Source organism: Amia ocellicauda, chromosome 3 (genome assembly GCF_036373705.1).
Source record: "Amia ocellicauda isolate fAmiCal2 chromosome 3, fAmiCal2.hap1, whole genome shotgun sequence".
Classification (NCBI taxonomy): domain Eukaryota; kingdom Metazoa; phylum Chordata; class Actinopteri; order Amiiformes; family Amiidae; genus Amia; species Amia ocellicauda.
The window spans coordinates 41,849,753-41,876,785 of NC_089852.1; the positions used below are offsets into that span (position 1 = coordinate 41,849,753).

The window sequence follows — 27,033 nt, forward strand, 5'->3', positions numbered from 1 at the left end:
CTCTAAACATGAGCCTGTTTGAGTGCTGGAGTTTATATGAAGGGTCATATCCAAACCCACCAACCACACGTTGCCTCTTTTCACAGACTATACTCATTGTTACTGTATTCAGTATTGCTTTGTGATGTGTGTATGATGTAATCCAACAGAGGGTTAATGGGCAACGCTGGTGACTGACACGAATCTCCTGAGCAGAAAAGGAAGGCCTAAGATACAGCGCAACACTGCCATCTGGGGACAATGGTTAGTGCATTTCCATACTGGATTGGAGTTCCAATAGTTGATGATGGAACAATAACTAGCTTTAATATCAGAAAGACTAGAAAGAGAACTAAATAAAGCTCGGCCCCATTTGACAGATGGTTGTTGCCATGGGTCACGAGATGTTTTTGTAACTATTTTAGCACATTGCACAGAAATGACTAATTTCTTGGCTGCGAATCAGGAAATGACTTTGGGAATGTTGACTGTGCTGATGCAGCTCTGGGGGATTCGGAGAGACTGGAAATCATGGGCTTTCCATTAGACCTCGGGGTTAAAGCTGGAGCATTTGCACAGATTCCACAGCACTGCACAAGCGCTCCACAAAAACAAACAGAGTGACAAGGAAAAGGCATTTAGATCACAACACAGGGAAACTCAACCCCTGGTTACAGCACACAGTACTGGGCAGTACCCTCTCACACAGGGCTCTTCAGTGACATGACTGTGCGGCAGCAGGCTGAATCAGTTAGAAGGGATGATTTTACAAGTGTTCCAAATGATGCTGAAATTGAGTTCTTTATAGAGTTTAACTTTATTAACAAATACAGTACATTACAGTTAAGAGTAACACATACACACACACACGTGTATATATATATATATATATATATATATATATATATATAATGTGTTGCGTTACTCTTAACATCTCTGTAAGTGTGTCTGTGTATCTATGCATAACCTGGATTCAAAGTAGCCGAGTTTCACTATATCTTACTTCACAATTTCCATATCTTACATCGGTGATCAGGTTGCCTAAGAAACTGCTGTTTTCCCACCAATTAGGAAACCAAGGATTTTATTATCTTGGTACGGACTATGAGTGCTATATCACTTAACTAAGTATACCATACCCCAAAAAAGAATCACTTGCAGAAGTTTGTTTAAAAAAAAGTCAGTTGTTTTCTGGGAGCTTGTGGGTCAGTTAAAGTGCTCCAGTGAAATGGGGGGGCTAGTGACATAAAGACAGATGCAGTACACAGTACCGTACCCCTTTACCAGACAGAAACAGCATTCTGGCAGGGAGGCGGTCCTCAACACCTCTCCTTGGCTGATACAGAGAAAGAGGAAGTGGGTGATTTAATAATTTCTCTGAGCTTCTGTCTACACCTTCACTGCTTTGCCTGCCCCTCTCACAGCGCCAGCGTGTCTTTAATGAGCCGCCTCATGGTGGTGCTCACAGAGGTGCCCAGCGAGTCGGTTATCTGGTATGTGATCTTGTACAGGTAGGGCTGGACATCTTTAAGGCTGGTGTCGAAGACATTGTCCACCTCGGACTGCGTGGGCATCTTGGGCAGGTACTCGTGCCGGTTTATCACCTCCACGATGTTGATGACCTTCTCACCCAGCTTCTCCCCAACCTTCTCCCGGCAGATCTGTCGCTCCTGTTCGTTGGCCAGGTTGACCACGTTGACTTTGATGCTCCAGACCTCCCAGGGGATGCACTCGTCCGAGAAGGGCCAGCGGGACTTCTTCTTCTGGTAAAACTCCAGGGAGATCTGGCCCATCCCATCACTGCCAGAGTTGCGCAGAGCTTCCTATGGCACAAATTAATATGTTTAAGTATGAAGAACACACACACATCAATTAATGAGACCCTTATGAGACGGTTAAAATATTGTAAATGACAGTAAATGATATTGTAAACCGTTATTGCGTGATGTTTTTATGAAAGACAGTTACTTCAGGTTTAAGTTGTCAGTGAGATCCTAAGAGAGCTTCCAATTACATCAATGATAATATTTAAAGGCGGACCAGGATATTTTCTGTTAGTTATTCCAAACCCAAATACTTCTCAGTCCCCTACACACACACACACATTTCATCTTCGCCCTACCTTGAATTCCCCCACCGCTTTCCTGATGGCCCTGTCCAGCTCCTCAGAGGACACCCTGACGAAGGAGAAATCGATGAAGTCGCAGTCGATGTCCTGGGTGCCCACGGTGCCGATGGAGTAGGTGCCCTCTTTCTTGTAGTGAAATTTCCCGGTGCTGCGGTGCAGGAGGATGGTGTGCAACAGAGACAACATGGCCTCGTCGACCTGTCTACCTTCGACCGAGACCTCCAGCACTTCCGAGCGGCAGTTCATGGCGATTTGCTTGCTACCCTTATAGCTGCAGGAACCGAGCTTTCGAGGACAAATACTAATTCGCTTCGATGTGGTTACCGGACCCCCGGCAGAAGGGTCAGCAGGTCAAAGTGACATTAATATGACAACACGGACATATGTTTTGTAAACAAACCTCAGGCCACAGTGGTCTTCCAGCTACGGCCTTCTGTATATTACAGTTTCGGTGTTGCGGGTGATATCGGGTAAACGACTGTCAATGTATACAGTCCTAAGCGAAAACGCACATCTTGCAGGAATAAAATGTCGAAGTGTTGCTGTTATAGTTTCGCTGCTTCACGCAGTAAAGAATCTACTGGAGGGCGGAGCGGAGAACTGTAAACACCAGGCAGGAACGGAAAGCAGAAGGGTCTAATTTAGGATTGCGTTTGTAAATGTTGGCGTTTTTGGTAGTCGTTGTACTTCACAGTCACTTGAATAAAAAAATCGTTACTGGATATATAGTGTGTATCATTTAAATATACATTGAATCGTACATAATTCGGATTATACATTAAAAACACGTAAGATGTTTATTATTTAAAGTACACACACATATAATGAATACATTATTGGTATAAGAATGCACATAAGCAGTACATATTATTAAGTCACAAACAGCACATGGCCGTATGTTATAGTGAGAATAAACTAGTTTTATTGTTATGTTTAGTTGAAATGTGAGTTATTGGTATCATTCACTGTCTTTGACTCCGATGTCGTGGCTCTTTAAGGGCGGCGCGCTGCATGCCGGGAGGGACAGGCTGTGCTGGCCGCCCTGCCGCACTCAGCGCATTCAAAGGCAGCTGTCGAGGCGCAGCGCAGCACCAGCGGGTCACAAGAGTCTCCGTTCATGGGCTGCACCGGGGCTCGCTGAGGCCGGTCTCGCCGCCCTGTAACTCCGGCTGAACTTGTTGTCGGTGTGAAGGGAGTATAGCGCTGAACCATGCACAGCGACCCGGGCGACGGCAGCAACTTTGCCGGGTAGCCTGTGGTAGTTACGGCACGGTAGCGGCGCTGGCAGGTTTGCTGGGTCAGCAGGCCTGAGTGCCGCGGATGAGGCTGTGGGATCCGCACTGTTTACGCGGCTCACTGGCACACAGTCCTCCTCCTCCTCCTCCTCCTCCTCCGCTGCTCGGTAACACATTGCAACTTACACGTCAGTCTCCGCACCCGAGCAGAGTTCACGTCTCCGGCCATTAAACGGGTTTAGAAGTCGAGTTGTTGGCGAGTTTTATTCGTGAAGAAGACCGAAGTGAAGAGTCGGGATGCCGCTTCCTCTCCCGTCTTTCCGTGCCTGAAGGGACCCCGGTGTTTTAACGTTTTAAAAAGGAAGCTTCCATATTATGTTTAAAGATGTCTGTCCTGGAAAGTGTCCTGGCAGACTTCGCCCCGGGGGAGCTGCAGTGGCTGGGCTTGGTCACGCTGTTCGTCGCCTCCGTGGTGACGGTGCTGGTGTATCTGGTTCAGTGGGCGCTGGGACCGGGCGGCCGGGCGGCTGATCGGGCGGAACCGGGCGCCTTCTCGGCCGAGGCGGACGCGCTGCTGAGCTGGGCGCTGGCGCTGAGGAGCTGGAGGTGTGAGTGGCAGAGTGCCTGGTGCAGAGCCCTGAACGACCAGGCGAGACGGACCGGGGTGAGTGCCTCAGCAGTGGAAGTGTATAGTACATGCAGCGTTGTCACTTAGTCAGTTCAGTGCCTGCTCCCTGTATGGGGCACAGCTGGGTTTGCACGATACAAGCGCATCCCGTGCATGCAGGCGCCGATGTTTTTTAACCTCCTGTCGCTTTAATGTGGTCTAAAACATGTCATCTATTTCCCCCAGCCTTACAGTTTGTCTGACTTCTTTTCCGAGACTAGAAAGACAAAGAAAACTGCTATTTTGCCAGCAATATTGCTCAAGGTCACCCTATCGCACAAAAAAGAAAGTTGCGTGTAATACAAGCCGACAGGTAAACAGTCGGTGCTTGTGGAAAATGTGCCGTGTGCCCATACTGCAGCCTGCCATCCGCAATACTGTTGTTTTAGTTTGTTTTTATGAGAAACCCACGGGGGGAGGAATCGCCTCGGGTCGGGTACTCGGATGCCTGGCAGGTGAGGTGCGACGCGCTGCGCGGGAGAGACTCCTGCACTTTGACCTGCGCAGTTTGAGCGGCGGGATGCGCGCCGCTGTCACCGCTGTTTTCACACAGACATCGACGCATGTTCATCTTGATGACATAACCCATTGTTCTCACGTTTTAAAAACATCATCCTTTACAATAGAAGACTTGAATTGATTAACAGTAAAGCAACATTGATATTACACCTGTCAGAGTTGGAAAAGGAAGGCATACACTATAACGGTTAGGTTTGGTGTGCAGTATTCACAGTAGCTGTGCGTCAGACTGTTCTAACTGTATTTGCAAGAAATGGTTGATTGCAGTGCAGGCAGCAACACAACCAGACCGATTGTAGGAGATAAAACCAACACAAAGTAAAGTAAGGAATTATAGAGTAGAGTAAAAACCTTAACATACAGTTAGCTGATGTATACATAAATGCTTTCTTTGAAAGTGGGGGAGTAGTTTTTCAGATGATCTTTGATACATTCCCATCTCCCTAAGAAATTGGATTGCCAATCCTAAAATGGGATAAGATAATGATACAGAACTATAAAGAGCTTTGTGCTTCATTAATGTATTTTAAGTATCAGTCATGGGACAGAAGTTTATTTATTTATTGATGATGTGCTCTTAAAGTTTCTTTATTTTTGTGACTCAGGGTCCTTTGCACTTTACATTTCAAGAAGATGGACTCCAGCCGTCCAAGCTGGCTGTCAGCCAGGTTTCCAGTTATACAAAATCAGCTGAACATAAGGTAAGATACAATCCTGTTCACTGCAGGCTGCTGTTTTGGTTTGCTATGGGAATTTAAAAAAATAATAATAATAGGCTGTTGTTTAGTGGGTGGTCCGTCTTTTCAGATCTGTTCGATTTTACAGAGTGTGTAGTGGGTATGAACAGCATTGTTTGCAATGCAACTTTTTAACCTCAGAAAGTATTTCGTTCAGTTAATCTTAGTTCACTGTGGAAATTAATAATTTCAACAGTCATTTGTTCAGGTAAACTGCTTTAATTAGAGCAGTGGTTCTCAAAGTGTGGTCCACGATGGTTCTCCAGTTGGTCCGCAGGCTGATGCAAATGCAGACTAGTCCAGAAATAATAAGGTTCACACCTTTTGTTTCAGGCATGAATGAATATTTGACTTTTAATTTACATTTTTTTTTTTTTAGTTATAATTTAATCAGGGTGGATTAACCTATTTTAATTTTAATTTAACCATATTTCACTTCTTACTGACTGGAGTGAGCTGTTCCCACTGAGCTGCTGCTCGCTGCTAGTGTGATTCAGATCTACTGGATTGTGTAAATTGTAGTCTTCAAACCCTACTGTTTCAAACCACTTTGGGTGTGTCTGCTTTGAAAAGCGAGTGGCTTTTTTATGACTTGGTAAGCACACACACAAGTTGCATGAGAGGTTCTTATTTTCAGAAATGTTCAGTACTTGTGATTAACTGAATGTCAGGGAAAGGTACAAAAAATAGGGTATCTGTCCATTTATACAATTTTATCAATTCTTATAGGAAAAGGGAACATGCTCTCAGAAGAGGCTACTTTGCAAGGTTGCAATAGAGCACTTAATACAATAAAAGAACAATATAACATAGTAATTAAAAATGTAAAAAAAGATTTAGCCACAGAGGACAAATTTCAGTGTGGGTGGTACAGGCCTTCACATGATTCTTGTAATTTTTTTTAAATACATTAGATAATTACAACTTCAGCCACTGATTTTATGCACATTACAGTAGATTTATGTACAATTTCAGAGCAGCTTAAAGCTGTCTTGTTCTCTCTCAGCAGCATTTTCACTTTACTTCAGCAGTGCATTAGCCAGCATCTGAGTCATGCAGAGTCAATTAGTGCTCCTAGACAGTGGTGCTTGGAAACTTCTGCTCTTGGCAGTAAAGTTACACTCTGAAATGACTGGAAATATAGACCATTAATACAGGAAGAATATGATTAGATCTGATTTGTATTTTTTGATAATTTCATACATTTCAAGTTGGAAATACATAAACTATCAGAACCATTATTGCAACATATTTTGAGAATTGTTCCTATGAACTAACAAAGTGTTTTTGAAGCTGGTTAAATATTTATTTGGCACAAGTGCTTGTGTGGTATGCAAAACAAGGAAATTACATATTGACTTTTACATATCAGCTTGGTAACTTATTACCACAAGAACTAGCTCTGTAATCCCACCTTCTCCACTCTACTTTGAGCTGCTGTAAAGAGATAGGGCTATTCCCCAAATGCTCATGAATAGCAAGCATTTGTTTCTCTTTCTTGCAGTGGGAAGTGTAAGGGAATTATATTATTAAGTTGGCATGTAGTTTTAAAGGATGCATCAGAATTGTTGATACGGGCTGCTTTTACACAACAGATGGCCTGTTCTATGTTAATTCAAGGCTTACTTGTATGCATTTCTTTCATGTGGTGTTTTTATGCATACATTATTTGTTCTCGGTTGTAAATAGGCCGCATTTGTGTGCGGTTTTACGGAGGAAGCGGCACAGAAGTTTGAAACGGATAATGTCAATGTGTTTCCTATTGTGTCAGCTCCTGATAAAAACATCCTTCAATATTGTACATAATGAACCTTTGGTTTATTATGACTTCACAATCTGGGCTCTGGGGAATATTTAGATAGTGAAGGTGGAATAAACTAAAGGTTCACAGTGTTAGACCTCATAAAGAAAATGTGAATGAGGAAAGTCACACTGAGTTCAGCTTTCGTACCTGGGCCACCTACCTATTTAATGAAATGGAAATAACATTACATTTCTCCTGCTCTCTGCCAGGGCTGTTACACTCAGTTCCTGGAGCACTGCAATGTCTTTGGGATTTTGTCCCAGCCCAGTGCTCATCTGCTTAGCTGCTCTAATTACACGATTAACTGGATTAATTTAATACTTCTCTCCAGGTTCCGATGTACTCAGTGAATACTAACCTATATCTTGAGTGAGTGGCATAAAGCTATCTGCTGTAAAAATATAAATAAGCTTCACTGAGAATTACTAAATTGTGTGTTGGAGCTGTGCTTGTGAGTGTAGATTAGTCCTCCCCATAGCCATGTGTCTGTCTTTTCCTTCCTTTCGGAAATGTTTGTACAAACTGGAGTGTGACACCATGTTTTTCCATAGAATGTGTGCTGCCAGGTGTCTGGAGACAGTCTGCAGTTTTCCCTCCGTGTCACCCAGAGGACAGCAGCACCCACAGACCGGCAGAGTTTCACTGTAACAATCTCTCCTCTCCAGATGCAGGTAATCTTACTCAAGACTCTTAATTAATTGAGCAATTGTTGTGGTGTGGTGTGCACACTGATATACAAGGTCAAATTTGCCGTGCAGGGCTGTCGGATAGATTACAATATTCCAGTCCTTATAGACTAGGCCTGTACTTTTACTATAACGATGCATTTTACAAATATTTCTTGTCAGTCCTATCTGTCCCATGACCTCAAAGATTCGACAGTGTATGACATTTCTTACAGTTCTGAAAATTGAATGACAGATTGTTGCCTAAAAATAGCAGCGTTCATAATTGTAACATGATGAGCAGCCATCATTGTATCTTCAGTGTTTTCAACTTGCATCTCCTAACAGCTTTACCTTTTGAACAGGCCTCTTATGCATCATTCTCAAATGGAAATAATGGGTGTTGATTGAGTGGATGGATTATTTGTTTAAATGAGTGTTGATTGTTGGCAGCTGCAGAGAAGTCTTGCATATTGGGGACGAAGCACTCCAAGCCGATGAGTATTAGTAATGCAATTGCAAGAAGAGATCTGTAGAGTGCATTTGGGATATTGCGCCATATGTGTTAATGAAGTGTTCGTATGATTTTGCAAGCGAGTGATTGAATCATTTTGGTAATCGTGGTTTGATGATTTGTGATAATGCTGGTAAATGTACCCGATCAATTGAGCAGCACCTGATGTATACAGACAAGGTGTTGTTTTTTATAATATTGAAGGATATCGAAAATATTTCTTCAGGCTAACACTTCGAAAGGTCACTCCTATTGCTTTCAAGGACTTTGCAGTGATTTTTGTCATGTGCCCCACTTCCTGTCCGATGATATTACCACCTCCCTGTTACCACCACAGTCCAACGCAGGATATGGTGGGAAAACACTGTAATCACTGTCTGGGGTTCAGGACCATAGCGAATTGCCAACAAGCGCTGGCATTCTCTGGGCTTCTGAGAACATTTGAACTGATTACTGTGAGCCTTAAATCTACAACACAGCGATTATGATTGAACCTCCTTTTGCTGGACTCTTCTCTGACCTGTTGTTACCCCTCTGCTGATGCCAATAGAGGTTTAAAGGTGAACTGTTTCACATGCCCCCTTCAGTTTAGTGGAACTGCAGAATAGGGCCGAGTTAGAGAAATTTACTGCAGCCAGTGTGCATTTTAATCGGGTAGCTCAAAGATCTAAATGTGTACAAGAGCAATGAGCACCGGATCAATCCACTTACAAGGTCTCTGATCATAAGGACTTGGAGAAGAAACCAACTTGCAATTTCGGTGCATAAATTCAAATAGGATATCAACTGCCCTTCAAGTATCAAGTGGTGAAATAATAACATTATTCAGTGTTTTTGGAAAACCATAAATGTGCAAAGATACCAAGGTGCGGTAAACTTTTGCAGCCAATATCTTAATATGCAGGATGACTTATCTGGCATACTCTCCCTCCACCCCTCTTAAATGTCAGAACTCCTCTGCTTTATTTTAATGTCCGTCCGGAGAGTTGATTTATTGAGCGTGACGTATTTCATGATCAGTTTCTATCTGCCATGGGAATCGGATTAAATGCTGAGGTCCCAGAGGGAGGGGGATGGCCCAGAGGCATTATTTAAGTCACTGTCAGCTGAGCAGAGATCTCCAGAAATGCTCTCCAGCTCCGGGAAGGTGTCCCAGTCTGCAGAGAAACCGGCGCTGTCAGGATGTGTGCAGTCGCTCTTCCCTGGCTAATGTGATAACAAACCTCTTACCCCCCCATAATCCAGCTGTGCCCTTCACAAAGTCAAATAGTGCCAGAATTGCGACATGCTCTTAAGATATACATGATAAATAAATTAAAAAAAAAAAAAAACTGTAGATCTGATCTGTTTTTGACTATTTTCTATCAAATGAAACTGAATATCATGTAAGTTTGATTGTGTTTGTCTGTTGCTCTTAATAATGTGAAATGTCTTTTAACGTCAGCCCAGTGCTTGCAGAGCAACTAGAACCATCTCATACAGGTTTGCATGAGCATCAGATTTCCAGCTAAAAAGAGGACATGGCAAATGATGTAATCAGCTGAAGCATGTTATGTAAACGTATCCTATTTGTTATCACAGCACCTGCATTGTTACTTGTCATTTTCTTTCCCTTTCACTCTCTAGCCTAGATCACATAAGGTTTCCAAAGAGGAGGTCAGACCAAAACCTTTGAATGTACTCAGACCTCTTGAACAATATGAAATGTATATATTGCTTTAAATATTTGCAAACATTTTTGTAATGTTTTCATAAATATCAATTGAATCATTTTAAGGATAATGCTGAGAATTAGTGCGCTTCACTCAGCTGCAGGCTGTCTGCATTGACTTCACAGTCTAAAAAGGTCTGGTTAATGCACTGTAATCTGAGATGCAGTCAGAATGGGACTGGCGAAACCAGTGTTTCCCAGCCTCTGCAACTTATCATAAAATGTTGTCCTGCCCCATTATACACTCTAAAACGCCTTGCTTTCAGTGGAGCTTGTAATTTGACAAGTTGTTTAATTGTTTAAGAAAAAAAATTGCGAACAATTTAAAAAATAAGTGGGAAAATTCTGAATTTGAAATATTTACCAAGCTCAATTTTAATTACCTATACAAATGAAGGTAGGAAGAGTCTAATAGTTACTTGAGTTTGTTTAGAGGGCATTGTTTTGAGTAATTTAGCTAGATTTGCATTAGGGTCAAGTTTAGGTTTTGGGTCCCCAGTATACTTAGGATTTGGTTAAAGTCAGGTTTGCTTCTGGATTTTGTGTATATTTGTATGGATTGCCCTTGAAATATGGTGTTGGCGTGGGTTGTGTTCAGGCTGCTCTGTGGCCTTAAACTGATGTTACCCACTGAGTTATAGTGAAAAGTCTCTTTCTGCACTATAATGCAGTATCATTTCATTGTTCAGCCTAAAGATTCAGAATATTGAGGTATTAGACTTATGAATTGCTATATCTGTATTCACTGATGTTAATGCTTTAGAACAAATTCACTTTATTTAATTTACATTAATTGAATATCTAAAATAAGATTGCTATGGCTCGCTAGTTGGGAGACATGGGTCTAAACCACAGAAGTGTTCAAAACGGGTGAAGTAATTTGTTTGTGTCACTCAATGGATACTTTATTTGCGTTTCTGTTATTTTACCAAATCGGTGAACTGCCTCCATTTGCTGCTTAGCTTCTGTGTGTAAAGGTTCAGGACACAACAGAACAGCATCTATGGTGAAACCTACTGAAGGATTACATAAACACTGTGAAGCAAATTGTTATTCTGTTCACATTCTTACACGAATGTGTGTAGGTCAGCCTGTCTGCTCATGGCCTCACAAGCTCGCATCTTTCATCTAGGGTTGAGTTTACGTCTTTCTAGATGCTTAGTTAATTGAATTAAGACTTTATTGGGATAGAAATTGTGTTGCTATGATTGTTTTTGTCAAATCCGATGTGTTAATTGCTTTACCATTGAGTTTTAAGGTACTACAGGGTAAAGAGTTAAAGATTCTGTGGGTTTGTTGACGTGCTGTGCTTTAGACTCTAATATGGGGTGTCCAAACGTATGGATTTGTCTTGGACAGTGACAAAAAATGTTCTAAATGAAACTAGAAAAGTCCCTGTGATTTGTTTTTGTTTTCTAAGTGTATGCATGCACTTATGTGCGTGTACATGTGTGCATGCATGCCTGTATGAGTGTGTGCATGTGGACATGTGCATTTGTAGCTGTGTTTTTGTTAATAATGCTTCATTGTGCAATAGGCAAGCATTCTCCTTTGACTCCAGTGATGGATCAGCTTTAGTCTACTCCTTCCACATGTATTGCAGAGTCACTGGTAAATAAATTCCGTTATGACTCGTAGTAAACGCTGTATATTTATCTATTATATAATATCTGTTGATTATATAGAGCAACTTTTCTCTTTCCTCTCTGGTTTGAATATGGTACTATTAAAAACATGGTAAGAGACAACAATTGTTCTTTAAAGGCTTTTGTTTTAATATCCCTTTCTGCATCCTTTATCTGTACTACATACATAATGTATATACTACATGTAGGCCTAACAGATACAGGGGAATAACAACATATTACAAAATATTGCCCTCTTATGTTTGACCCAGTGAAGATTGCAGCAAAACAAGTTTTGAAATGGAAGCAGTTTCAATATTTAATCCTCGCACACGTAAAGTACATCAGTATTTAAAATTTCTCTACAATATCCAATTTCTTTAAACATTTCAATTGACACAAAAATGGAGCTCAATCAATAATAACTAATACTAATAAGTTATATTAAACTCCTGTATCTGGGGCATACAATTACCCATTTATACAGCTTGGTTTTTACAGGAGCATTCTGGGTAAAGTGCTTTGCTTAAGAGTACAACAGCAGTGTCCCCCACTTGGAAATGAACCCACGACCCTCCATTCATGAATCCCTGCTTGCTACTCCGCAGAGCTATGGTACTGAAGGGTTGGGCTGCATTTCTGAAGTGCCCTCCACCTGTTGTGACTCTCTTCTCTGCAGTGTGAAGCAGTGGCCTGGCCACAGGATGCGCTGTTTGTGACGGTGTGCGTGTTCTTGTTCTTGCCTCTGCAGCTGGAGCTCCAGATGAAGGAAGCGGTGGGGAAGGTACACATCAGCTGGACTCTGTTACACCTGGAGGCCTGGCACCTGCGGGTCACTCCCAGCTCCAGACAGGAGGTCTGTCCGTAAGTCTTAAATCAGGGTACTGTAGATCAGGGGTTTTTCAATAGTGGGCCACTTGATCAGAAATCCATATGTGTGCGGGCCACATGGATTCTCAATTCACTGGACTATATATAATGAGTTTTTAAATTAATTGCTCTAATTTAACTCTTATTTTGGTAATATTATATTACAGATGTGTTTTTTTTTAAATCAGCCTTAGAATTAACTCTCTGAGTCAGTGGTTCTCAATCCTGGTCCTGGGGACCCCCACCCTTCTCTTTGGTGTTCCGATGGAGCTCTCAATTACTTAATTGCTAGTAGGGTACTTCATCTGAGATCCTTAATTATTTTAAACCATTGTAGAGTTCATGTTAAGTATGAAATTGTAATCTCCAACTTTTTTTAAACTACACACTTAATACATTAATCAATTCTCGGTTGGGGTAAAAAAAAAAAAAAAAACACTAGGGTAGGGGGCTCCTCCAGGACCAGGACTGAGAACTGGTGCTCTAAGTAACTGGGTCCATTCCAGCCACTCAGTGCCATGCAGGATGTGGGGTGTCTAGGATTAGGTTGTCCACAGCAAGGCAAAGGAACAGCTGCAGGTGTAAGGGAGGGAATTGAGAATCTTGCTCCGATGCAGACCAGGAAGGCATGTGGAGCTGCTGTGATGCTAACCCACGTCTGTTTTATTGGCACTTACACAGCAGGCACCGGGGCTTCCAAGTGTCGCCGCTGTCCGGAGCCGCGTGCAGGAGATCCTGTGTGCAGCCCGGCCCTCGGTGCTCCTGAGCGGCAGGCCAGCTCAGGGCACAGACCTGAAGGTGAGTGAGGCTCCTCCCCTCCGCCCCTGTGGGGGTTCCCACCCCCGTACGCAAGGGGCAAGGCAGCTGCTGTGCCCGGACAGCTAATTCTAAGCCTCCCAATCACTTGTTCTCTGCTAAACTGCAGCGCTGAGGCTGAGCAATTCAAAGATTTGGTCAATCAAATGACTTCCACAATAGCCTTTGCCGATGACATGCATGCAGTCTGACCTCCATCCCCCCTGAGCTCTGTCCTGTTCTCCATACAAATAACTTCCGTTCTCTGGTGAGGACAAGTACAACTTCCTGTGTATTTTGCAAAAGTTAGCATCAAGACTACTCTAAACCTCCTTATCTTTCCCTCACAAAGACGGTCTGAAGCTAGCTAGGAAGGATTTATTTATAGGAAGTGCCCTATCTTATTCTGATGTTTCTTTGCAAATGTCATAAGCTGACATTCTTCTAGATCTTTCTCTTGCTAAGAATAGCAGCATAAATTTAGCTCCATTTAGAAATGAGGAATAACACTTAAGTAAAGACTGAAAAAATTAGATAAGCTGTCATATAAAGCCTCAACACTTGCAACTAAAGTGGTTATTTATTGATGTATTTTAGATTCCTTTTTTTCCTAAAAGACTTAGTTTAAGTTGTATAGGTACAAGAAGCCAACAATATTTTATAAAGCTATTCCAATGCAAATGTAATGTTATTGCATACAGTGTTCAAACTGGTTATGATGTCCTTTAGCCTGGAAACTGCAGGTTCAGTTACTGGCTATGTCATTCACTGAGGAGCATCAGGAACTCCCAGTGGCAATTAGTAGTCGGCCTGGGCTTGGGCTGTTGAGTCGCCTCATGGGTTGCTGTCACTGGCCTGATCCTTGAGGAAATAACTTCAGTTCTGTACCTGTAGTCTTTTGGGTACTGAAGCTCCAGGCCTTGAATCCTAGGATGACAGTAGGAAGTGTGAGTGTGTGTGGTCATCTCCAGCTCCTGTAGGCTAGTGCTGGGATACAGTACAGCAGAGAGGATTAGCAGTTGGTGTCTCCAAACGGTTCAATATTGCATGATATCTAATGGTAATCAAATCTGAATAGTCATCGAATGTTATTCTAGTGAGGAGGTCTGCTTTTAAAGTTTGTCTGAGCTCAGGGAGGCAGGGTCCACTGTGGTGTGACGCAGAACTGGTTCTCTCCGTTTCCAGGAAATGAGGAACAAGGGGCCTGCGACTCAAGTGACCTCTCCCCCCAAGCCCCCCCGCGCGCATGACTGGAGGCTGCTGGTGAAGAACATTAAAGCCACATGTGAGCCAGGGAGCAGTGCTGCAGGTCTGTACTCAATCAGCTGATCATCTCTGCATGGGCCATAGCTTTCCCGAGTTCTCCTGCATTGTGTGTGTGTTTGTATTTGTGGGATTCCAAATTATTAACAACCTGCTGTTCCTTAGATTGATTTGTTATAAATCGTATCCTTCTTGGTCCATTTTTTTTTTTTTCCTGTCTCAGAAGTTCTCCAGTCTACTCTGCTGTTTGAGCACTTTAAAAAAAGAAAACGAGAGTGCCATTAGTATTGGTACAGATTTCCGGTTTGTCCATATGCTCCTGGAATAAATTGTATTCAATTAATGGTATGGTCACCAGCAGTTTAATATCTCACTAATTTCTGCCATGCATGAGATTAAAGAACACATTAAGCCTGATGCAAATAGCTCATAATATCTCCAAGTACCCTCTCATGATTTCCTTTAAAGAGCAGTGATCTGTAACTACACACAGATATACAGTGAGGGAAAAAAGTATTTGATCCCCTGCTGATTTTGTGCGTTTGCCCACTGACAAATAAATGATCAGTCTATAATTTTAATGGTAGGTGTATTTTAACAGTGAGAGACAGAATAACAAAAAATAAATCCAGAAAAACGCATTTCAAAAAAGTTATACATTGATTTGCATGTTAATGAGGGAACTAAGTATTTGATCCCCTATCAATCAGCAAGATTTCTGGCTCCCAGGTGTCTTTTATACAGGTAACGAGCTGAGATTAGGAGCACTCTCTTAAAGGGAGTGCTCCTAATCTCAGCTCGTTACCTGTATAAAAGACACCTGTCCACAGAAGCAATCAATCAATCAGATTCCAAACTCTCCACCATGGCCAAGACCAAAGAGCTGTCCAAGGATGTCAGGGACAAGATTGTAGACCTACGCCAAGCAGCTTGGTGAGAAGGTGACAACAGTTGGTGCGATTATTCGCAAATGGAAGAAACACAAAATAACTGTCGGTCTCCCTCGGTCTGGGTTTCCATGCAAGATCTCACCTCAATGATCATGAGAACGGTGAGGAATCAGCCCAGAACTACACGGGAGGATCTTGTTAATGATCTCAAGGCAGCTGGGATAATAGTCACCAAGAAAACAATTGGTAACACACTACGCCATGAAGGACTGAAATCCTGCAGCACCCGCAAGGCCCCCCTGTTCAAGAAAGCACATGTACAGGCCCGTCTGAAGTTTGCCAATGAACATCTGAATGATTCAGAGGAGAACTGGGTGGAAGTGTTGTGGTCAGATGAGACCAAAATCGAGCTCTTTGGCATCAACTCAACTCACCGTGTTTGGAGGAGGAGGAATGACCCCAAGAACACCATCCCCACCATCAAACATGCGGGTGGAAACATTATGCTTTGGGGATGTTTTTCTGCTAAGGGGACAGGACAACTGCACTGCATCAAAGGGACGATGGACGGGGCCATGTACTGTCAAATCTTGGGTGAGAACCTCCTTCCCTCATCCATGGCATTGAAAATGGGTCGTGGATGGTATTCCAGCATGACAATGACCCAAAACACACAGCCAAGACAACAAAGTAGTGGCTCAAGAAGAAGCACATTAAGGTCCTGGAGTGGCCTAGCCAGTTTCCAGACCTTAATCCCATAGAAAATCTGTGGAGGGAGCTGAAGGTTCGAGTTACCAAACGTCAGCCTTGAAACCTTAATGACTTGGAGAGGATCTGCAAAGAGGAGTGGGACAAAATCCCTCCTGAGATGTGTGCAAACCTGGTGGCCAACTACAAGAAACGTCTGACCTCTGTGATTGCCAACAAGGGTTTTGCCACCAAGTACTAAGTCAAAGGGGTCAAATACTTATTTCCCTCATTAACATGCATATCAATTTATAACTTTTTTGAAATGCATTTTTCTGGATTTTTTTGTTGTTATTCTGACTCTCACTGTTAAAATACACCTACCATTAAAATCATAGACTGATCATTTCTTTGTCAGTGGGCAAACGTACAAAATCAGCAGGGGATCAAATACTTTTTTCCCCCACTGTATATGGAAGAGGTTTCTGTTGTGCCACATGTACAGGATTTCACAGCACTATTTGTTGTGTGAATACTGAAAGATTATGTAGTTCATGTTAGAAAGATTTGACCATTATTTGCCAAATTATAAAAAAATAAATTATTGATTTTGACAGTCCGTCCATCTCCCTAGTGTAATAAAATGACATTGTTCTTGGATGTACTTAAATGTTTTCTTTGCACAGTTTTGTGTGTGTGTTTATATATATTTCTTATTTCAGGCAGCATTAACCCCTACTGTGTACTACAACTAGATGATCCCCCCCAGAAACTCTCCAGCTTGGTCTTAAAAAATACTTCCAATCCCTCGTGGGACCAGCCTTTTGTCTTGTAAGTAAAACACAACCTACTGCAGCAGGACTCTGAAAGTGGTTATTTATAACTGTCCATATTAGATGTCTTGGTGCATTTGTTTACACATCCAACATGCCAGAGAGGAGTTCATTGTTATTTGTTATAACAATTTAATGTGTTGACCCCATGTTTAATCATTCCTGGATAGCATTTTTGTGAATCCCCTGCCACAAAGCTAACTGCTATTTTGTTCTCACAGCGAGCTCAGTGGAAAATCGAAAGAATTAAAGATCCAACTCTTGGACGAGGGAAAGCCGCAGGAGAGTAAGTGCAGCTGCGTTTTTCTGATCTTTCAGTGTTTAATGTTAGCGGCGTTGGGAATGGGCAGCGCTCCATGGTTTACATGGCTCTGTCATTGCTTTGTTGTCGAGTGTTTTTAAGACCAATGCTTTTATTCGTTTGACATTTTATATAAAATTCTAAGTTTGCACAATGGTGTCAGGTCCAGTGTTCACATTTCTTCTTCTTCTTTGTGTTACAGGCTCCTTATTGGGTCGTGTTTCAGTGCCTTTTGATCTTTTTAAGAAGCACCCAAATGGACAGCAGGTGTTTGCTCTCAAGACTGAAGACCAAGTTACTGGGTCCCTTTCTGCTGAGGTACAGCCTTCTGCTGGAGACCTTTTGTTTTGTGATCTTATTCAATTTTTTCCAGTTCTATTCAGATTCAGTGGATTTGTGTTCTTGCACAATTCTCTTTATTATTGCAGAGTTTTAATTTTAAACCTATGCCATTAACCCTTTCTTGGTTAGCTTAAGTTGTCTATAGAAAGTGAAATCGGTGCTCTGGTTTGAGGTTCCCAACAAGTCCTTTTTAAAGTGTGTTGCGTCTGTGTGGTAACTTGTGTAACAGTTCTGGGTTTGATGTTGCTTCTCTGATTTGTCAGTTCACCTACTTGGATCCCAGTGAAGTCCGCTCCTGGCAGCCTCCCACTGTGGTCCCCGCTAAGAAAGTGGAAATGGACAGGACTGTCATGCCCTGTGGGACAGTGGTCACCACAGTTACTGCTGTGAAGAGCAAGCCAGGGAGGTCCCCTCCATCTGCACTCAGTACAGGTACGGCACATTACTTTGTGAATTTCCGCAATTCCTTTAGGAACGCAGTTGGAAAAGCAATTTTACGATCATCCAAAAGTAGATTCCTGGATTGCAGACAGTGTTGATTTAAATGCATTGTGTGCCTTTCAGACTCTCCGATGAAGGGTCCCTCCAAAGCAAAGCTGGGTGAGAGAAGAGTTTCTGAACAGCCTGTGTCGGGAACAATGGTCAGCAAAGCCCTGTCCTCCTCTGATACAGGTATGTCAGTGTCTTTTGACCCACATGCTGTGTTTTTATTTGATACAATCCTGAGTAGCTGTAATGAGCAAGTTCAGTCTTCCTTCTGCAAGTCACAGAGAGGTGTTTGACGGCAGATAAAAACACGCCAGGCTCCCCATATACAGCTTTAGCCCTTGTTCTGCTGTCTTCAGACTTCATTAACATATACAGAGTAGGGCAGACATCAAGGCTTCAGATGTTTCTGAATGTATAAAAGGAATTCAAGTGAGAACTGGTGATCTGTTTTGTACTGTAGTTCTGGGCACACACCACTTAGGTAAATATTTAATCAAGAGTTGAATTGTACTGTGGACGTGAAGCCCATCGGCTGTGGAAATGAGACTGTGTGTGACCGTTGCAGAGCTGCTGATGCTGAACGGTACTGATCCAGTGGCAGAGGCTGCCATCCGCCAGCTGCACGAGTCGGCCAAACAGAAGCTGAAATCCCCTGTCAAGAAGAGCACTATTATTATTTCAGGGGTGGCAAAGGTATTGATCCTGTGAACTTGTTACCAAGTGAATATGATGGTCTATGTTTACTTAAGTTTTGACCTTTGAACTACTCGGGTTGTCCCTCACAATTTAAAAGGGGTCTCTTAATGCAGATTTCCTAAAATAACCAAAACCTGGCCTCTCCTTATACAGCAGAGCTGTTATAGGCATAAAACCTGAATCTTGCACTTGCTCATTCTCCCACAGACCCCTCTGTCTCAGGATGATGAGATGGCGCTCATGGCGGGGTATGCAGCAGCGATGGATGCCTCCATGACCCAGGATCTCCAGAGTGAGGTGGCCGCGCCCCCGGTGTCCGCACCGGCTGTGTGCGCAGCAGAGCTGGAGCTGATGGACCTCCAGGAGGGCCCCAGTGGGACTCCGTCTCTTGGGGAGTGGGAGGCCCGGTCGGCGCAAGACCCTGACACGGAGAAAAAGTCTGAGCTGTCCCTGAGCGTGTCCGAGCCCGGCGCCATCAAGAAGGGCAAAGGTGAGAGGAGGCCCAGCAGGGCAGGGGTTAACAAAAAGGGACCAATGTAATCCTGATATAATTTATATTGTTAAAGTAAAAACAAATCTAGTAAAGTCTCAGTCTTCAAATTTAATCAAATTGTTTCACACAAGGTAAGATTCACGTGCATCTCCAGTAAGAGGTCTGTCGTAGGGGATAAGGGTACATTAGAGCTGTCCTTGCATGTACAGTAGTCCCTGTGCTGGACACTAGTATAAGGGTTGCTTAGCTGAGACAGTAAAGTTGAGTAAACACAAAGGACCCAATGTTGGCTGAGATTGTGTGATCTTTATTTTGTCAGTGGGAGGGAAGGTTTGAAAGTGCCTGATGGGTTTCCATGTGCTTTCAATGTCTTTCATTTCTGATGTTTGTCATTTCTTTCCCTTCTCACCTTCTTCCTTTCATGCTTTTCTTTTTGCCATCTAAAGGGGAAAGCAGTGCTAACCAGAAATAATTGTCTGGACCGTAAGTGTTCAATAGATTTACTGTAGATGCATGGGTAGCCAAAGACCATTAAGCCTGTCTTAATTAATGGTGTGAACAGTTTCTGTGAATAGACGTATAATTAGACTATTTTTATTTTTAATAACGGGGATGGATTAATGATTAGTTCCTCTAAACACACAGCACCCCTTTTCTCATTGGAGGTAGCTCTGGCAGAACTGAACTGCCAAGTGTTGCTGAGCATTTTGTCTTGTGGAAACAATACATGCTATTGTGTAGTGTTGTCTTGAGTGAATGTGACCATAATGGACCTTACAAAAAACACAGAATCCGCAGGATCATTCTGTATTTAACTAAACTGAAAAACCTTGCTATATAAGGGTCCTGATTTTTAACTTGAAGGGGGGGGGGGGAAGAGTTATTTTCTTCAACCTGTGTATTTACATACTGTGTGAAAATGTACAGCATCTGCATAAATAGATATTAATGTGATTTGTTTACCTCTTGTATTCAGCTTTCTGTCCTACTCTTTTTCCTCTTCAGCTTTGTGATCTTAGAATTAGCTAGATTTGTATTCTAGCTAGATGTCAGTCGTACCGAAACCCGTGATGATAATTTCCGCCCAACCTCACTGTAAGTGGTGGCTGTGGTCAGACCATGTTTGTATTTTTTAGAGATTTTCTGAGCTGCTTATTGTTTATGGTAAGTAAGGTATTTCTAAACTTGGAATTGGAAGCAAGGTTACTTTGATTCGTCCGTTTATTTTTAAACCCTAATTCCTGCGTCTCACTCCTCCTTTTACAGGTGGGTTCTTGCATAAAAGTGCCAAGCTGTTCTTCCGGCGAAGGCACCAGCGCAAGGAGCCGGGAATGAGCCAGTCACACAACGACCTTGTGTACCTGGAGCACCCAGTGGCCGTGGACAAGGAGCGGCGGACTGCCACCCTGAGCCGCATCATTAACAAGAAGCTGCTTCCAAAGAGCAAGAGCAAGAGCAAGGCCAACGGCACCACCATGGATCCACACGCGTGATCTTGGGAGAGCTAGGGGCGGGTGTGTGTGCGTGCGTGTATGTGTGTGTGTGCGCGTTTGACCACTGGATATTCTCCAGGGAACCTGCTGATGGGAGCACACAGTCCTTCAGCAGGGCATTTTTCTTTCTTTTTAATTTCATGGAGAATGGGCGTGCATGTTAATCTGGGAGGATTTGTGGATCGATGCAGTAGAAATTGCATCACAATCAAAGCAATTGATTTATGGCAAACAACAACTTCCTTCTAAGATGGTGGCCTTTAAAACTGTCTACTTGGCTACTCTTTTTGTCAGCCCAAGAACTTTTTAACCAGAACCTGTGTTTGTACACTATAGCCATGTTGAAACTTTCTTGAAATCTACCCATTTTCACTTAAGGTTGCTGTTGGCGGCTGGGAGGAACAAGTGAAGTAATGAGATTCAGTGCAGATTGGAACTATGGTAACATACTTGAACATTATAGCAACACAAACATCTAATGATGGCATAAATTCCACCATGATCTGTTCTAGCCTTTCTCTGCTTCATACAAGTGTGTTGTTGATTCATTAATGTCAATTGCTGCAAATAATGTTTAACAATGACTACAATGCAAACCATTCAGGCTATTCCCCGTGTCCCTCCTACTTTATAGTGCATGTCATGTATGTCAATGGGAGATTGTTGGGGTAAAAGGGATAAAAGGCAATAGCACTGCACAGCTGGAAGCAAGGACTGCGATTCCTTCAGTTCTGTAGGAACCTGTTATGTGAGAAATAGTAATTGATTGTTAATCAAATTACTAATGGGGTCTTTTTTTTAATCCTATTCCAAAAATGAAAGAAAATATTTCTTAAGCACTAATACTGTATAGAGCACTTGCCCATCCACCCCACCCTTACCCCCTTAAATTGTGCTAAAGTGTTTTTTCTTTGTCACACCCACAAAGGAAACCATTTCTGAATTAATTTCTGATCAGTTTTGATGACAAGCATTAATCACCACCTTTAGCACCCAAGAAGAATGAAAAACAGGGTGGTGACAAATTCTGCTTACGAAAGATGTCTCTGGTTACTGTTGATTTGGATCCCATAAAGCCCTTTCATACAAACTGTGGTGCTAGGCATCTTGAAATGTTGTCATTGCTTTTGTATCTTATATATTCAATGTCACATGCATGGCAATATGCATTATCCTATTTCACTACATATTATCTAAAAACCTAACTATGCCCCCCTCTGCGTGATTGGTTTATATATTACTAAAGGATCCCTCTGCTTATTATTGTAATAAAACCTATTCTGCTTTTCTGTTGTGTTAAGGAAGCAATGAAATGCACATGCAAGATTGAGACCCTAATGCATATTCCACTCTGAAGAAAGAATGGTTTGTTTGTCGATTTTGTTTTTAACTAAAAATTATATATAGGAGAAGATTAATATAATTGAACTTATAATTGTAAAAGACTACATACAATAATGAAAAGCTCTACGATCGCAAGGACTGTGTAAGCTCGTTCCCAGCAGGACTAATAGGGCCCTGTCTGCTGACTTCAGGATTCTATTTGCATTCTTTTGTTCCTGAAAAACAGTGGTGTATCCTAGCAATATCAGTTAATCCACAGTAAACATATTACGTGTATGTACTTTTCTCTTATGGAAGCCAAACACTAATAGTTTACAGTACCTTAAGGGCACTTCTACGCACTTTTTTTTTTTAAACCTGCGAAAAAATAGTTTTCTCTTCTGCTTTGCTCCAAATTAGTTTTTTTTTTTTCCTCAGTGTATTCTCAAAATCGTGTTCATGGTTCCAATGGATACTCCTCAAAATGCCTCTTGGACTTGGATTTTGAGGTGATCTTTACATTTGTTCATTCAACAGTTAAGCATCTGTTATTATAGGAGTGATCATCAATTATTTGTTCTCATTCCTGTTTTTTTCAAATTGTATCAACACTATGGTTAAGTTAAGGGACTTGTCTGTTTGCAGACAAATGGGAATGACACTAACCCTGAAAATGGCCTGCTGTAATGTGGTGCTGGTAATTAATGTTATAAGTTTGATTCTGTCAAGGGAGTTTTTGTAATGTAAATAGTGTTCTGATCAGTTTTTTCTTTATGGTTTCCATTACATATAACCGCTTTCAACATCTGTTGAAACTAATAGGGAATTGTACAGCTGGGGAAATCATTACAGATGTTTTGAACACTTTTCAGCCCTATCATTTCTTTATTAGCTAAGCATTTTTATTGGCATTCTTATCATATGCATCCAAGATGTAGACTACTGTTTTTATCCTGAATGGGCCTGCTGATGAATTGCTAAATGGATTAAATATATATATATGTGTAATGGATCATAGAGGAGACCGCTGAATGAATCATTATCGGGTGGCTCTTGGCCTAAAATGAGAGCCAGAATGCCACCGTGCACTGGAACTAGTTTAATGCTGACCAGCATTGTTGTACATTCTGTATTGACAGACCGTGTCATTTATGCAAAAACTGTTAATGACTGTCAAGCTACACAATTACAAAGGGAGTGGAATATCTGGCTTTGCATTGTCTTCCTGACATTTGTCATCTCCTGCCTTTTTTCTTTTTACGAAGACTGGTGGTTTACAGGAGGAAACCTCTGCAGAAGAAATGCTTAGAACCCTTTCCTTGTGAGCTTTAAAGATACTCATTTAAATGTATTGTACAGAATGCATTAAAGAAAGAAAACTACCATTTCAAGATCAATACTGTAAAGGTATGAGAGGCTGGCTTTCAGGGTATATTTTTCGATTACCCAACTTAATGGATACAAGTCAACTATGCCATCTGTCCTTATGACTTAAATACGGAGGAGAAATGGTTTAATGTGCCGTGGGTCTCGCACTGGTGTCTGCCACCAGATAAGAGGTTGATTTCTCTTTCGATTTGAGCTTAAATAATTTCAGTATTTACTCAAGCCTCTGCAATGCTGTTCTCGGTAACGCCATTTCACTATGTTTTAATAACTGTATGGAGCTCATTTCCTAGCAGTCAGTTGAAACTCAGTCATATATGGCAATGATAAATAATCCTGAAAGCGGCACTTCTCAATAAAGTGAAGGCTGTTTTAATCCTGAAGACTGTTCAGTTCTGAGCCTAACACACGCCTACCTGAAAATAATATATATAATTTGCCTATGACCTGTAAATAATGTAACGGCTTACTGATATTTTCTATTATTTACAATCTGTTCCATTTATTAAAGAGTTCTGATGCCGAATGTTAATATAGAACATTGAAATAAATGCAATGCAGGGATTATCACTAATTAACATATCAGGATTATAATTTGGAGCAATAAATATTGACTGAATTACTGTCATGTGTGAATCTTTTTTGTATTGTGGGATGTCACGTTGGGGAGAACAAAACAATTTGAATGTTTCTTTAAAGTCCTTGTTTTCATGTGATCTTTATTGAAGCGATGTCGGCACAAATGCACACAAACCGGATTTGTGTGTTCAGTACAGCCTAGCTGAGCTTGCAAATATATTCAAGGCTGATGCATTCAACATTCAACTTTTGGTAGTTGAGTTGTGCTTATACACGCTCAACTAAAATGTATGAGTTAATGCATGACTAATGGATTGTACATGGAGTCACATTTTGGCATGTACATGGAGTTTTGTGGCTGCTGTCAAGGCTAATAACCTCTAGATATGAAACTACAGCAACCCAAATATAAAAATACCTGCAAGTCTATTTTTAATTGTTACAATGATCATCAAACCAGTCTACATACTGATTTTCCCAGTCAACAAAAGTCAAGTCAGCCCCTGTCACTAATGGTTCATCTTGTCTGAGAAATAATGTACTCAAGACCACCCAAACAAATTTTCACAATTGTCATTCAGAAACATGACATGAATTGCCAACAGTTACCCTAATGTGGTAATCTTTACCAGTATAGTAAGTGTATGGCTGAGTTAGGCTTATGTGTGAAATTTGTGTTGGGATAAGGTTTTATGATTGCCCTAGTTTTCAGTTTGTTTAATTTTTTAATAAAGTACAAAGTCCTTTGGTTATAAGTGGTGCGTCTGACTAAGGTAGATTTTGCAAGATGAAGATCAGATTTTTGGTTAGAATTGCACGTTAAAGGTAGACTTCTCTCAAGGTAAGGGTTGTTTGTATGGCGTTAACTAAGACTGGTGTAGTTGTGGATTGACTGTAGCTTCAGGGTTGGCCTTCGGTTTCATGTTGATGCTAATAATGCGCATTTTGTATCTTATTGGTGTAATGGGAAAAGTATCTGCATTCAGACAATTGTTCTGACCTGATTCCTTATATTAACATTAATTATACAACCTATAGTTGGACACACATTGCTGGTTTTAGGTACAGAAAATGGGCAACAAAATGTCATAGGGGAGGATATATTACAGGTTATATCAGATGCACATCAACCTTGTGTTCTTGCCAACCATGCTGAGTAGTTGCACATTATTAACTGCTCGACCAGTCCTATCTCTAGTTGTTTGCATGATTAAAGTCAAACCCGGTAAGGCAGGTTAGGAGTAGTAATCTGCATTGGTGATAGTGCTGGGTTAGTAATAGCAGGGAGGTTAGTGTCTGTGCTACTCTGTGGATTAGCACTGTATATGCACCTCAGAAGTGGTCATATTACATTATGTACAGTGCATCCGGAAAGTATTCACAGCGCTTCACTTTTTCCACATTTTGTTATGTTACAGCCTTACTCCAAAATTGATTAAATTCATTATTTTCGTCAAACTATACCCCATAATGACAACGTGAAAGAAGTTCGTTTGAATTATTTGCAAATTTATAAAAAAATAAAATAAAAAAAAGCACATGTACATAAATATTCACAGCCTTTGCCATGACACTCAAAATTGAGCTCAGGTGCATCCTGTTTCCACTGATCATCCTTGAGATGTTTCTACAACTTGATTGGAGTCCACCTGTGGTAAATTCAGTTGATTGGACATGATTTGGAAAGGCACACACCTGTCTATATAAGGTCCTACAGTTAAAAGTGCATGTCAGAGCACAAACCAAGCCATGAAGTCCAAGGAATTGTCTGTAGACCTCTGAACAGGATTGTATCGAGGCACAGAAAAAGTTCTGCAGCACTGAAGGTCCTAATGAGCACAGTGGCCTCCATCATCCGTAAATGGAAGAAGTTTGGAACCACTAGGACTCTTCCTAGAGCTGGCCGCCCGGCCAAACTGAGCGATCGGGGGAGAAGGGCCTTAGTCAGGGAGGTGACCAAGAACACGATGGTCACTCTGACAGAGCTCCAGCGTGTCTCTGTGGAGAGAGTAGAACCTTCCAGAAGAACAACCATCTCTGCAGCACTCCACCAATCAGGCCTGTATGGTAGAGTGGCCAGACGGAAGCCACTCCTCAGTAAAACGCACATGACAGCTCGCCTGGAGTTTGTCAAAAGGCACCTGAAGGATTCTCTGGTCTGATATAACAGATTGAACTCTGGCCTGAATGGCAAGCGTCATGTCTGGAGGAAACCAGGCACCGCTCATCACCTGGCCAATACCATCCCTACAGTGAAGCATGGTGGTAGCAGCATCATGCTGTGGGGATGTTTTTCAGCGGCAGGAACTGGGAGACTGAATACTTATGTATATGTGCTTTTTTTTTTTTTTTTTAAATAAATTTGCAAAGATTTAAAACAAACTTCTTTCATGTTGTCATTATGGGGTATTGTTTGTAGAATTTTGAGGAAAATAATTAATTGAATCCATTTTGGAATAAGGGTGTAACATAACAAAATGTGCTGTGAATACTTTCTGGATGCACTGTAGTTTAGAAATGGTAGTGTATGTAAGTTACAGTCTGTTGGAGAATAAGCATTACTTTATAGAGAAGGTCAGAAGTACTATATTATATAATATTTTAAAATGTGTGATCAGTCATGTTCTATCATTGCAGTTTAATGTCAATGCAGTATAGTACATTGTAAAGTCTGTGGTGTATACAGTACAATAAAGTATATTGTATAGTCATAGTACATAGTAGTACAATACGGTGTTTTTACACACTACAGTATTCTGCCAAAATCAGTAAGTTTTAATAAAATACTGTGATTAGCAGCTCTAACAACTTATACTGTATAATATGTTCAGGTACTTTCCCATACAACAAGCTACTTTTTCCACTGTTTATAGGAAGCCATTACATGTTTAGTGTACTTAGGTTCTTTGTTTAGGAGTACCTGAACTATTTTCTTGAACATAGTGGTCAGCACTGCAGAAACTCAGCGGGGAAGAGCAAGCACCAACTACGATTCCCATAACCCCCTGC

The 27,033-nt window shown here is 41.6% G+C and overlaps 2 protein-coding genes across 2 annotated transcripts; one reads left to right on the forward strand and one right to left on the reverse strand.

Moving 5' to 3' along the window:
• Positions 1-1,147: 1,147 nt before the first annotated feature.
• atg101 (autophagy related 101) lies at positions 1,148-2,754 on the reverse strand. Its single transcript, XM_066699541.1, has 2 exons — positions 2,102-2,754; positions 1,148-1,802 (listed from the first exon to the last, which is right to left on the reverse strand). The coding sequence occupies exons 1-2, from the start codon at positions 2,351-2,353 to the stop codon at positions 1,398-1,400; spliced, it is 657 nt and encodes a 218-aa protein (XP_066555638.1). The 5' UTR covers positions 2,354-2,754; the 3' UTR covers positions 1,148-1,397.
• A 234-nt stretch (positions 2,755-2,988) lies between these two features.
• Positions 2,989-24,068, forward strand: c2cd2 (C2 calcium dependent domain containing 2). The gene is made up of 14 exons (XM_066699540.1): positions 2,989-4,006; positions 5,134-5,229; positions 7,621-7,740; positions 12,336-12,440; positions 13,136-13,252; positions 14,435-14,558; positions 16,812-16,920; positions 17,144-17,208; positions 17,426-17,541; positions 17,829-17,997; positions 18,130-18,237; positions 18,620-18,747; positions 18,958-19,240; positions 20,510-24,068. The coding sequence occupies exons 1-14, from the start codon at positions 3,728-3,730 to the stop codon at positions 20,734-20,736; spliced, it is 2,046 nt and encodes a 681-aa protein (XP_066555637.1). The 5' UTR covers positions 2,989-3,727; the 3' UTR covers positions 20,737-24,068.
• The last annotated feature ends 2,965 nt before the right edge of the window (positions 24,069-27,033 follow it).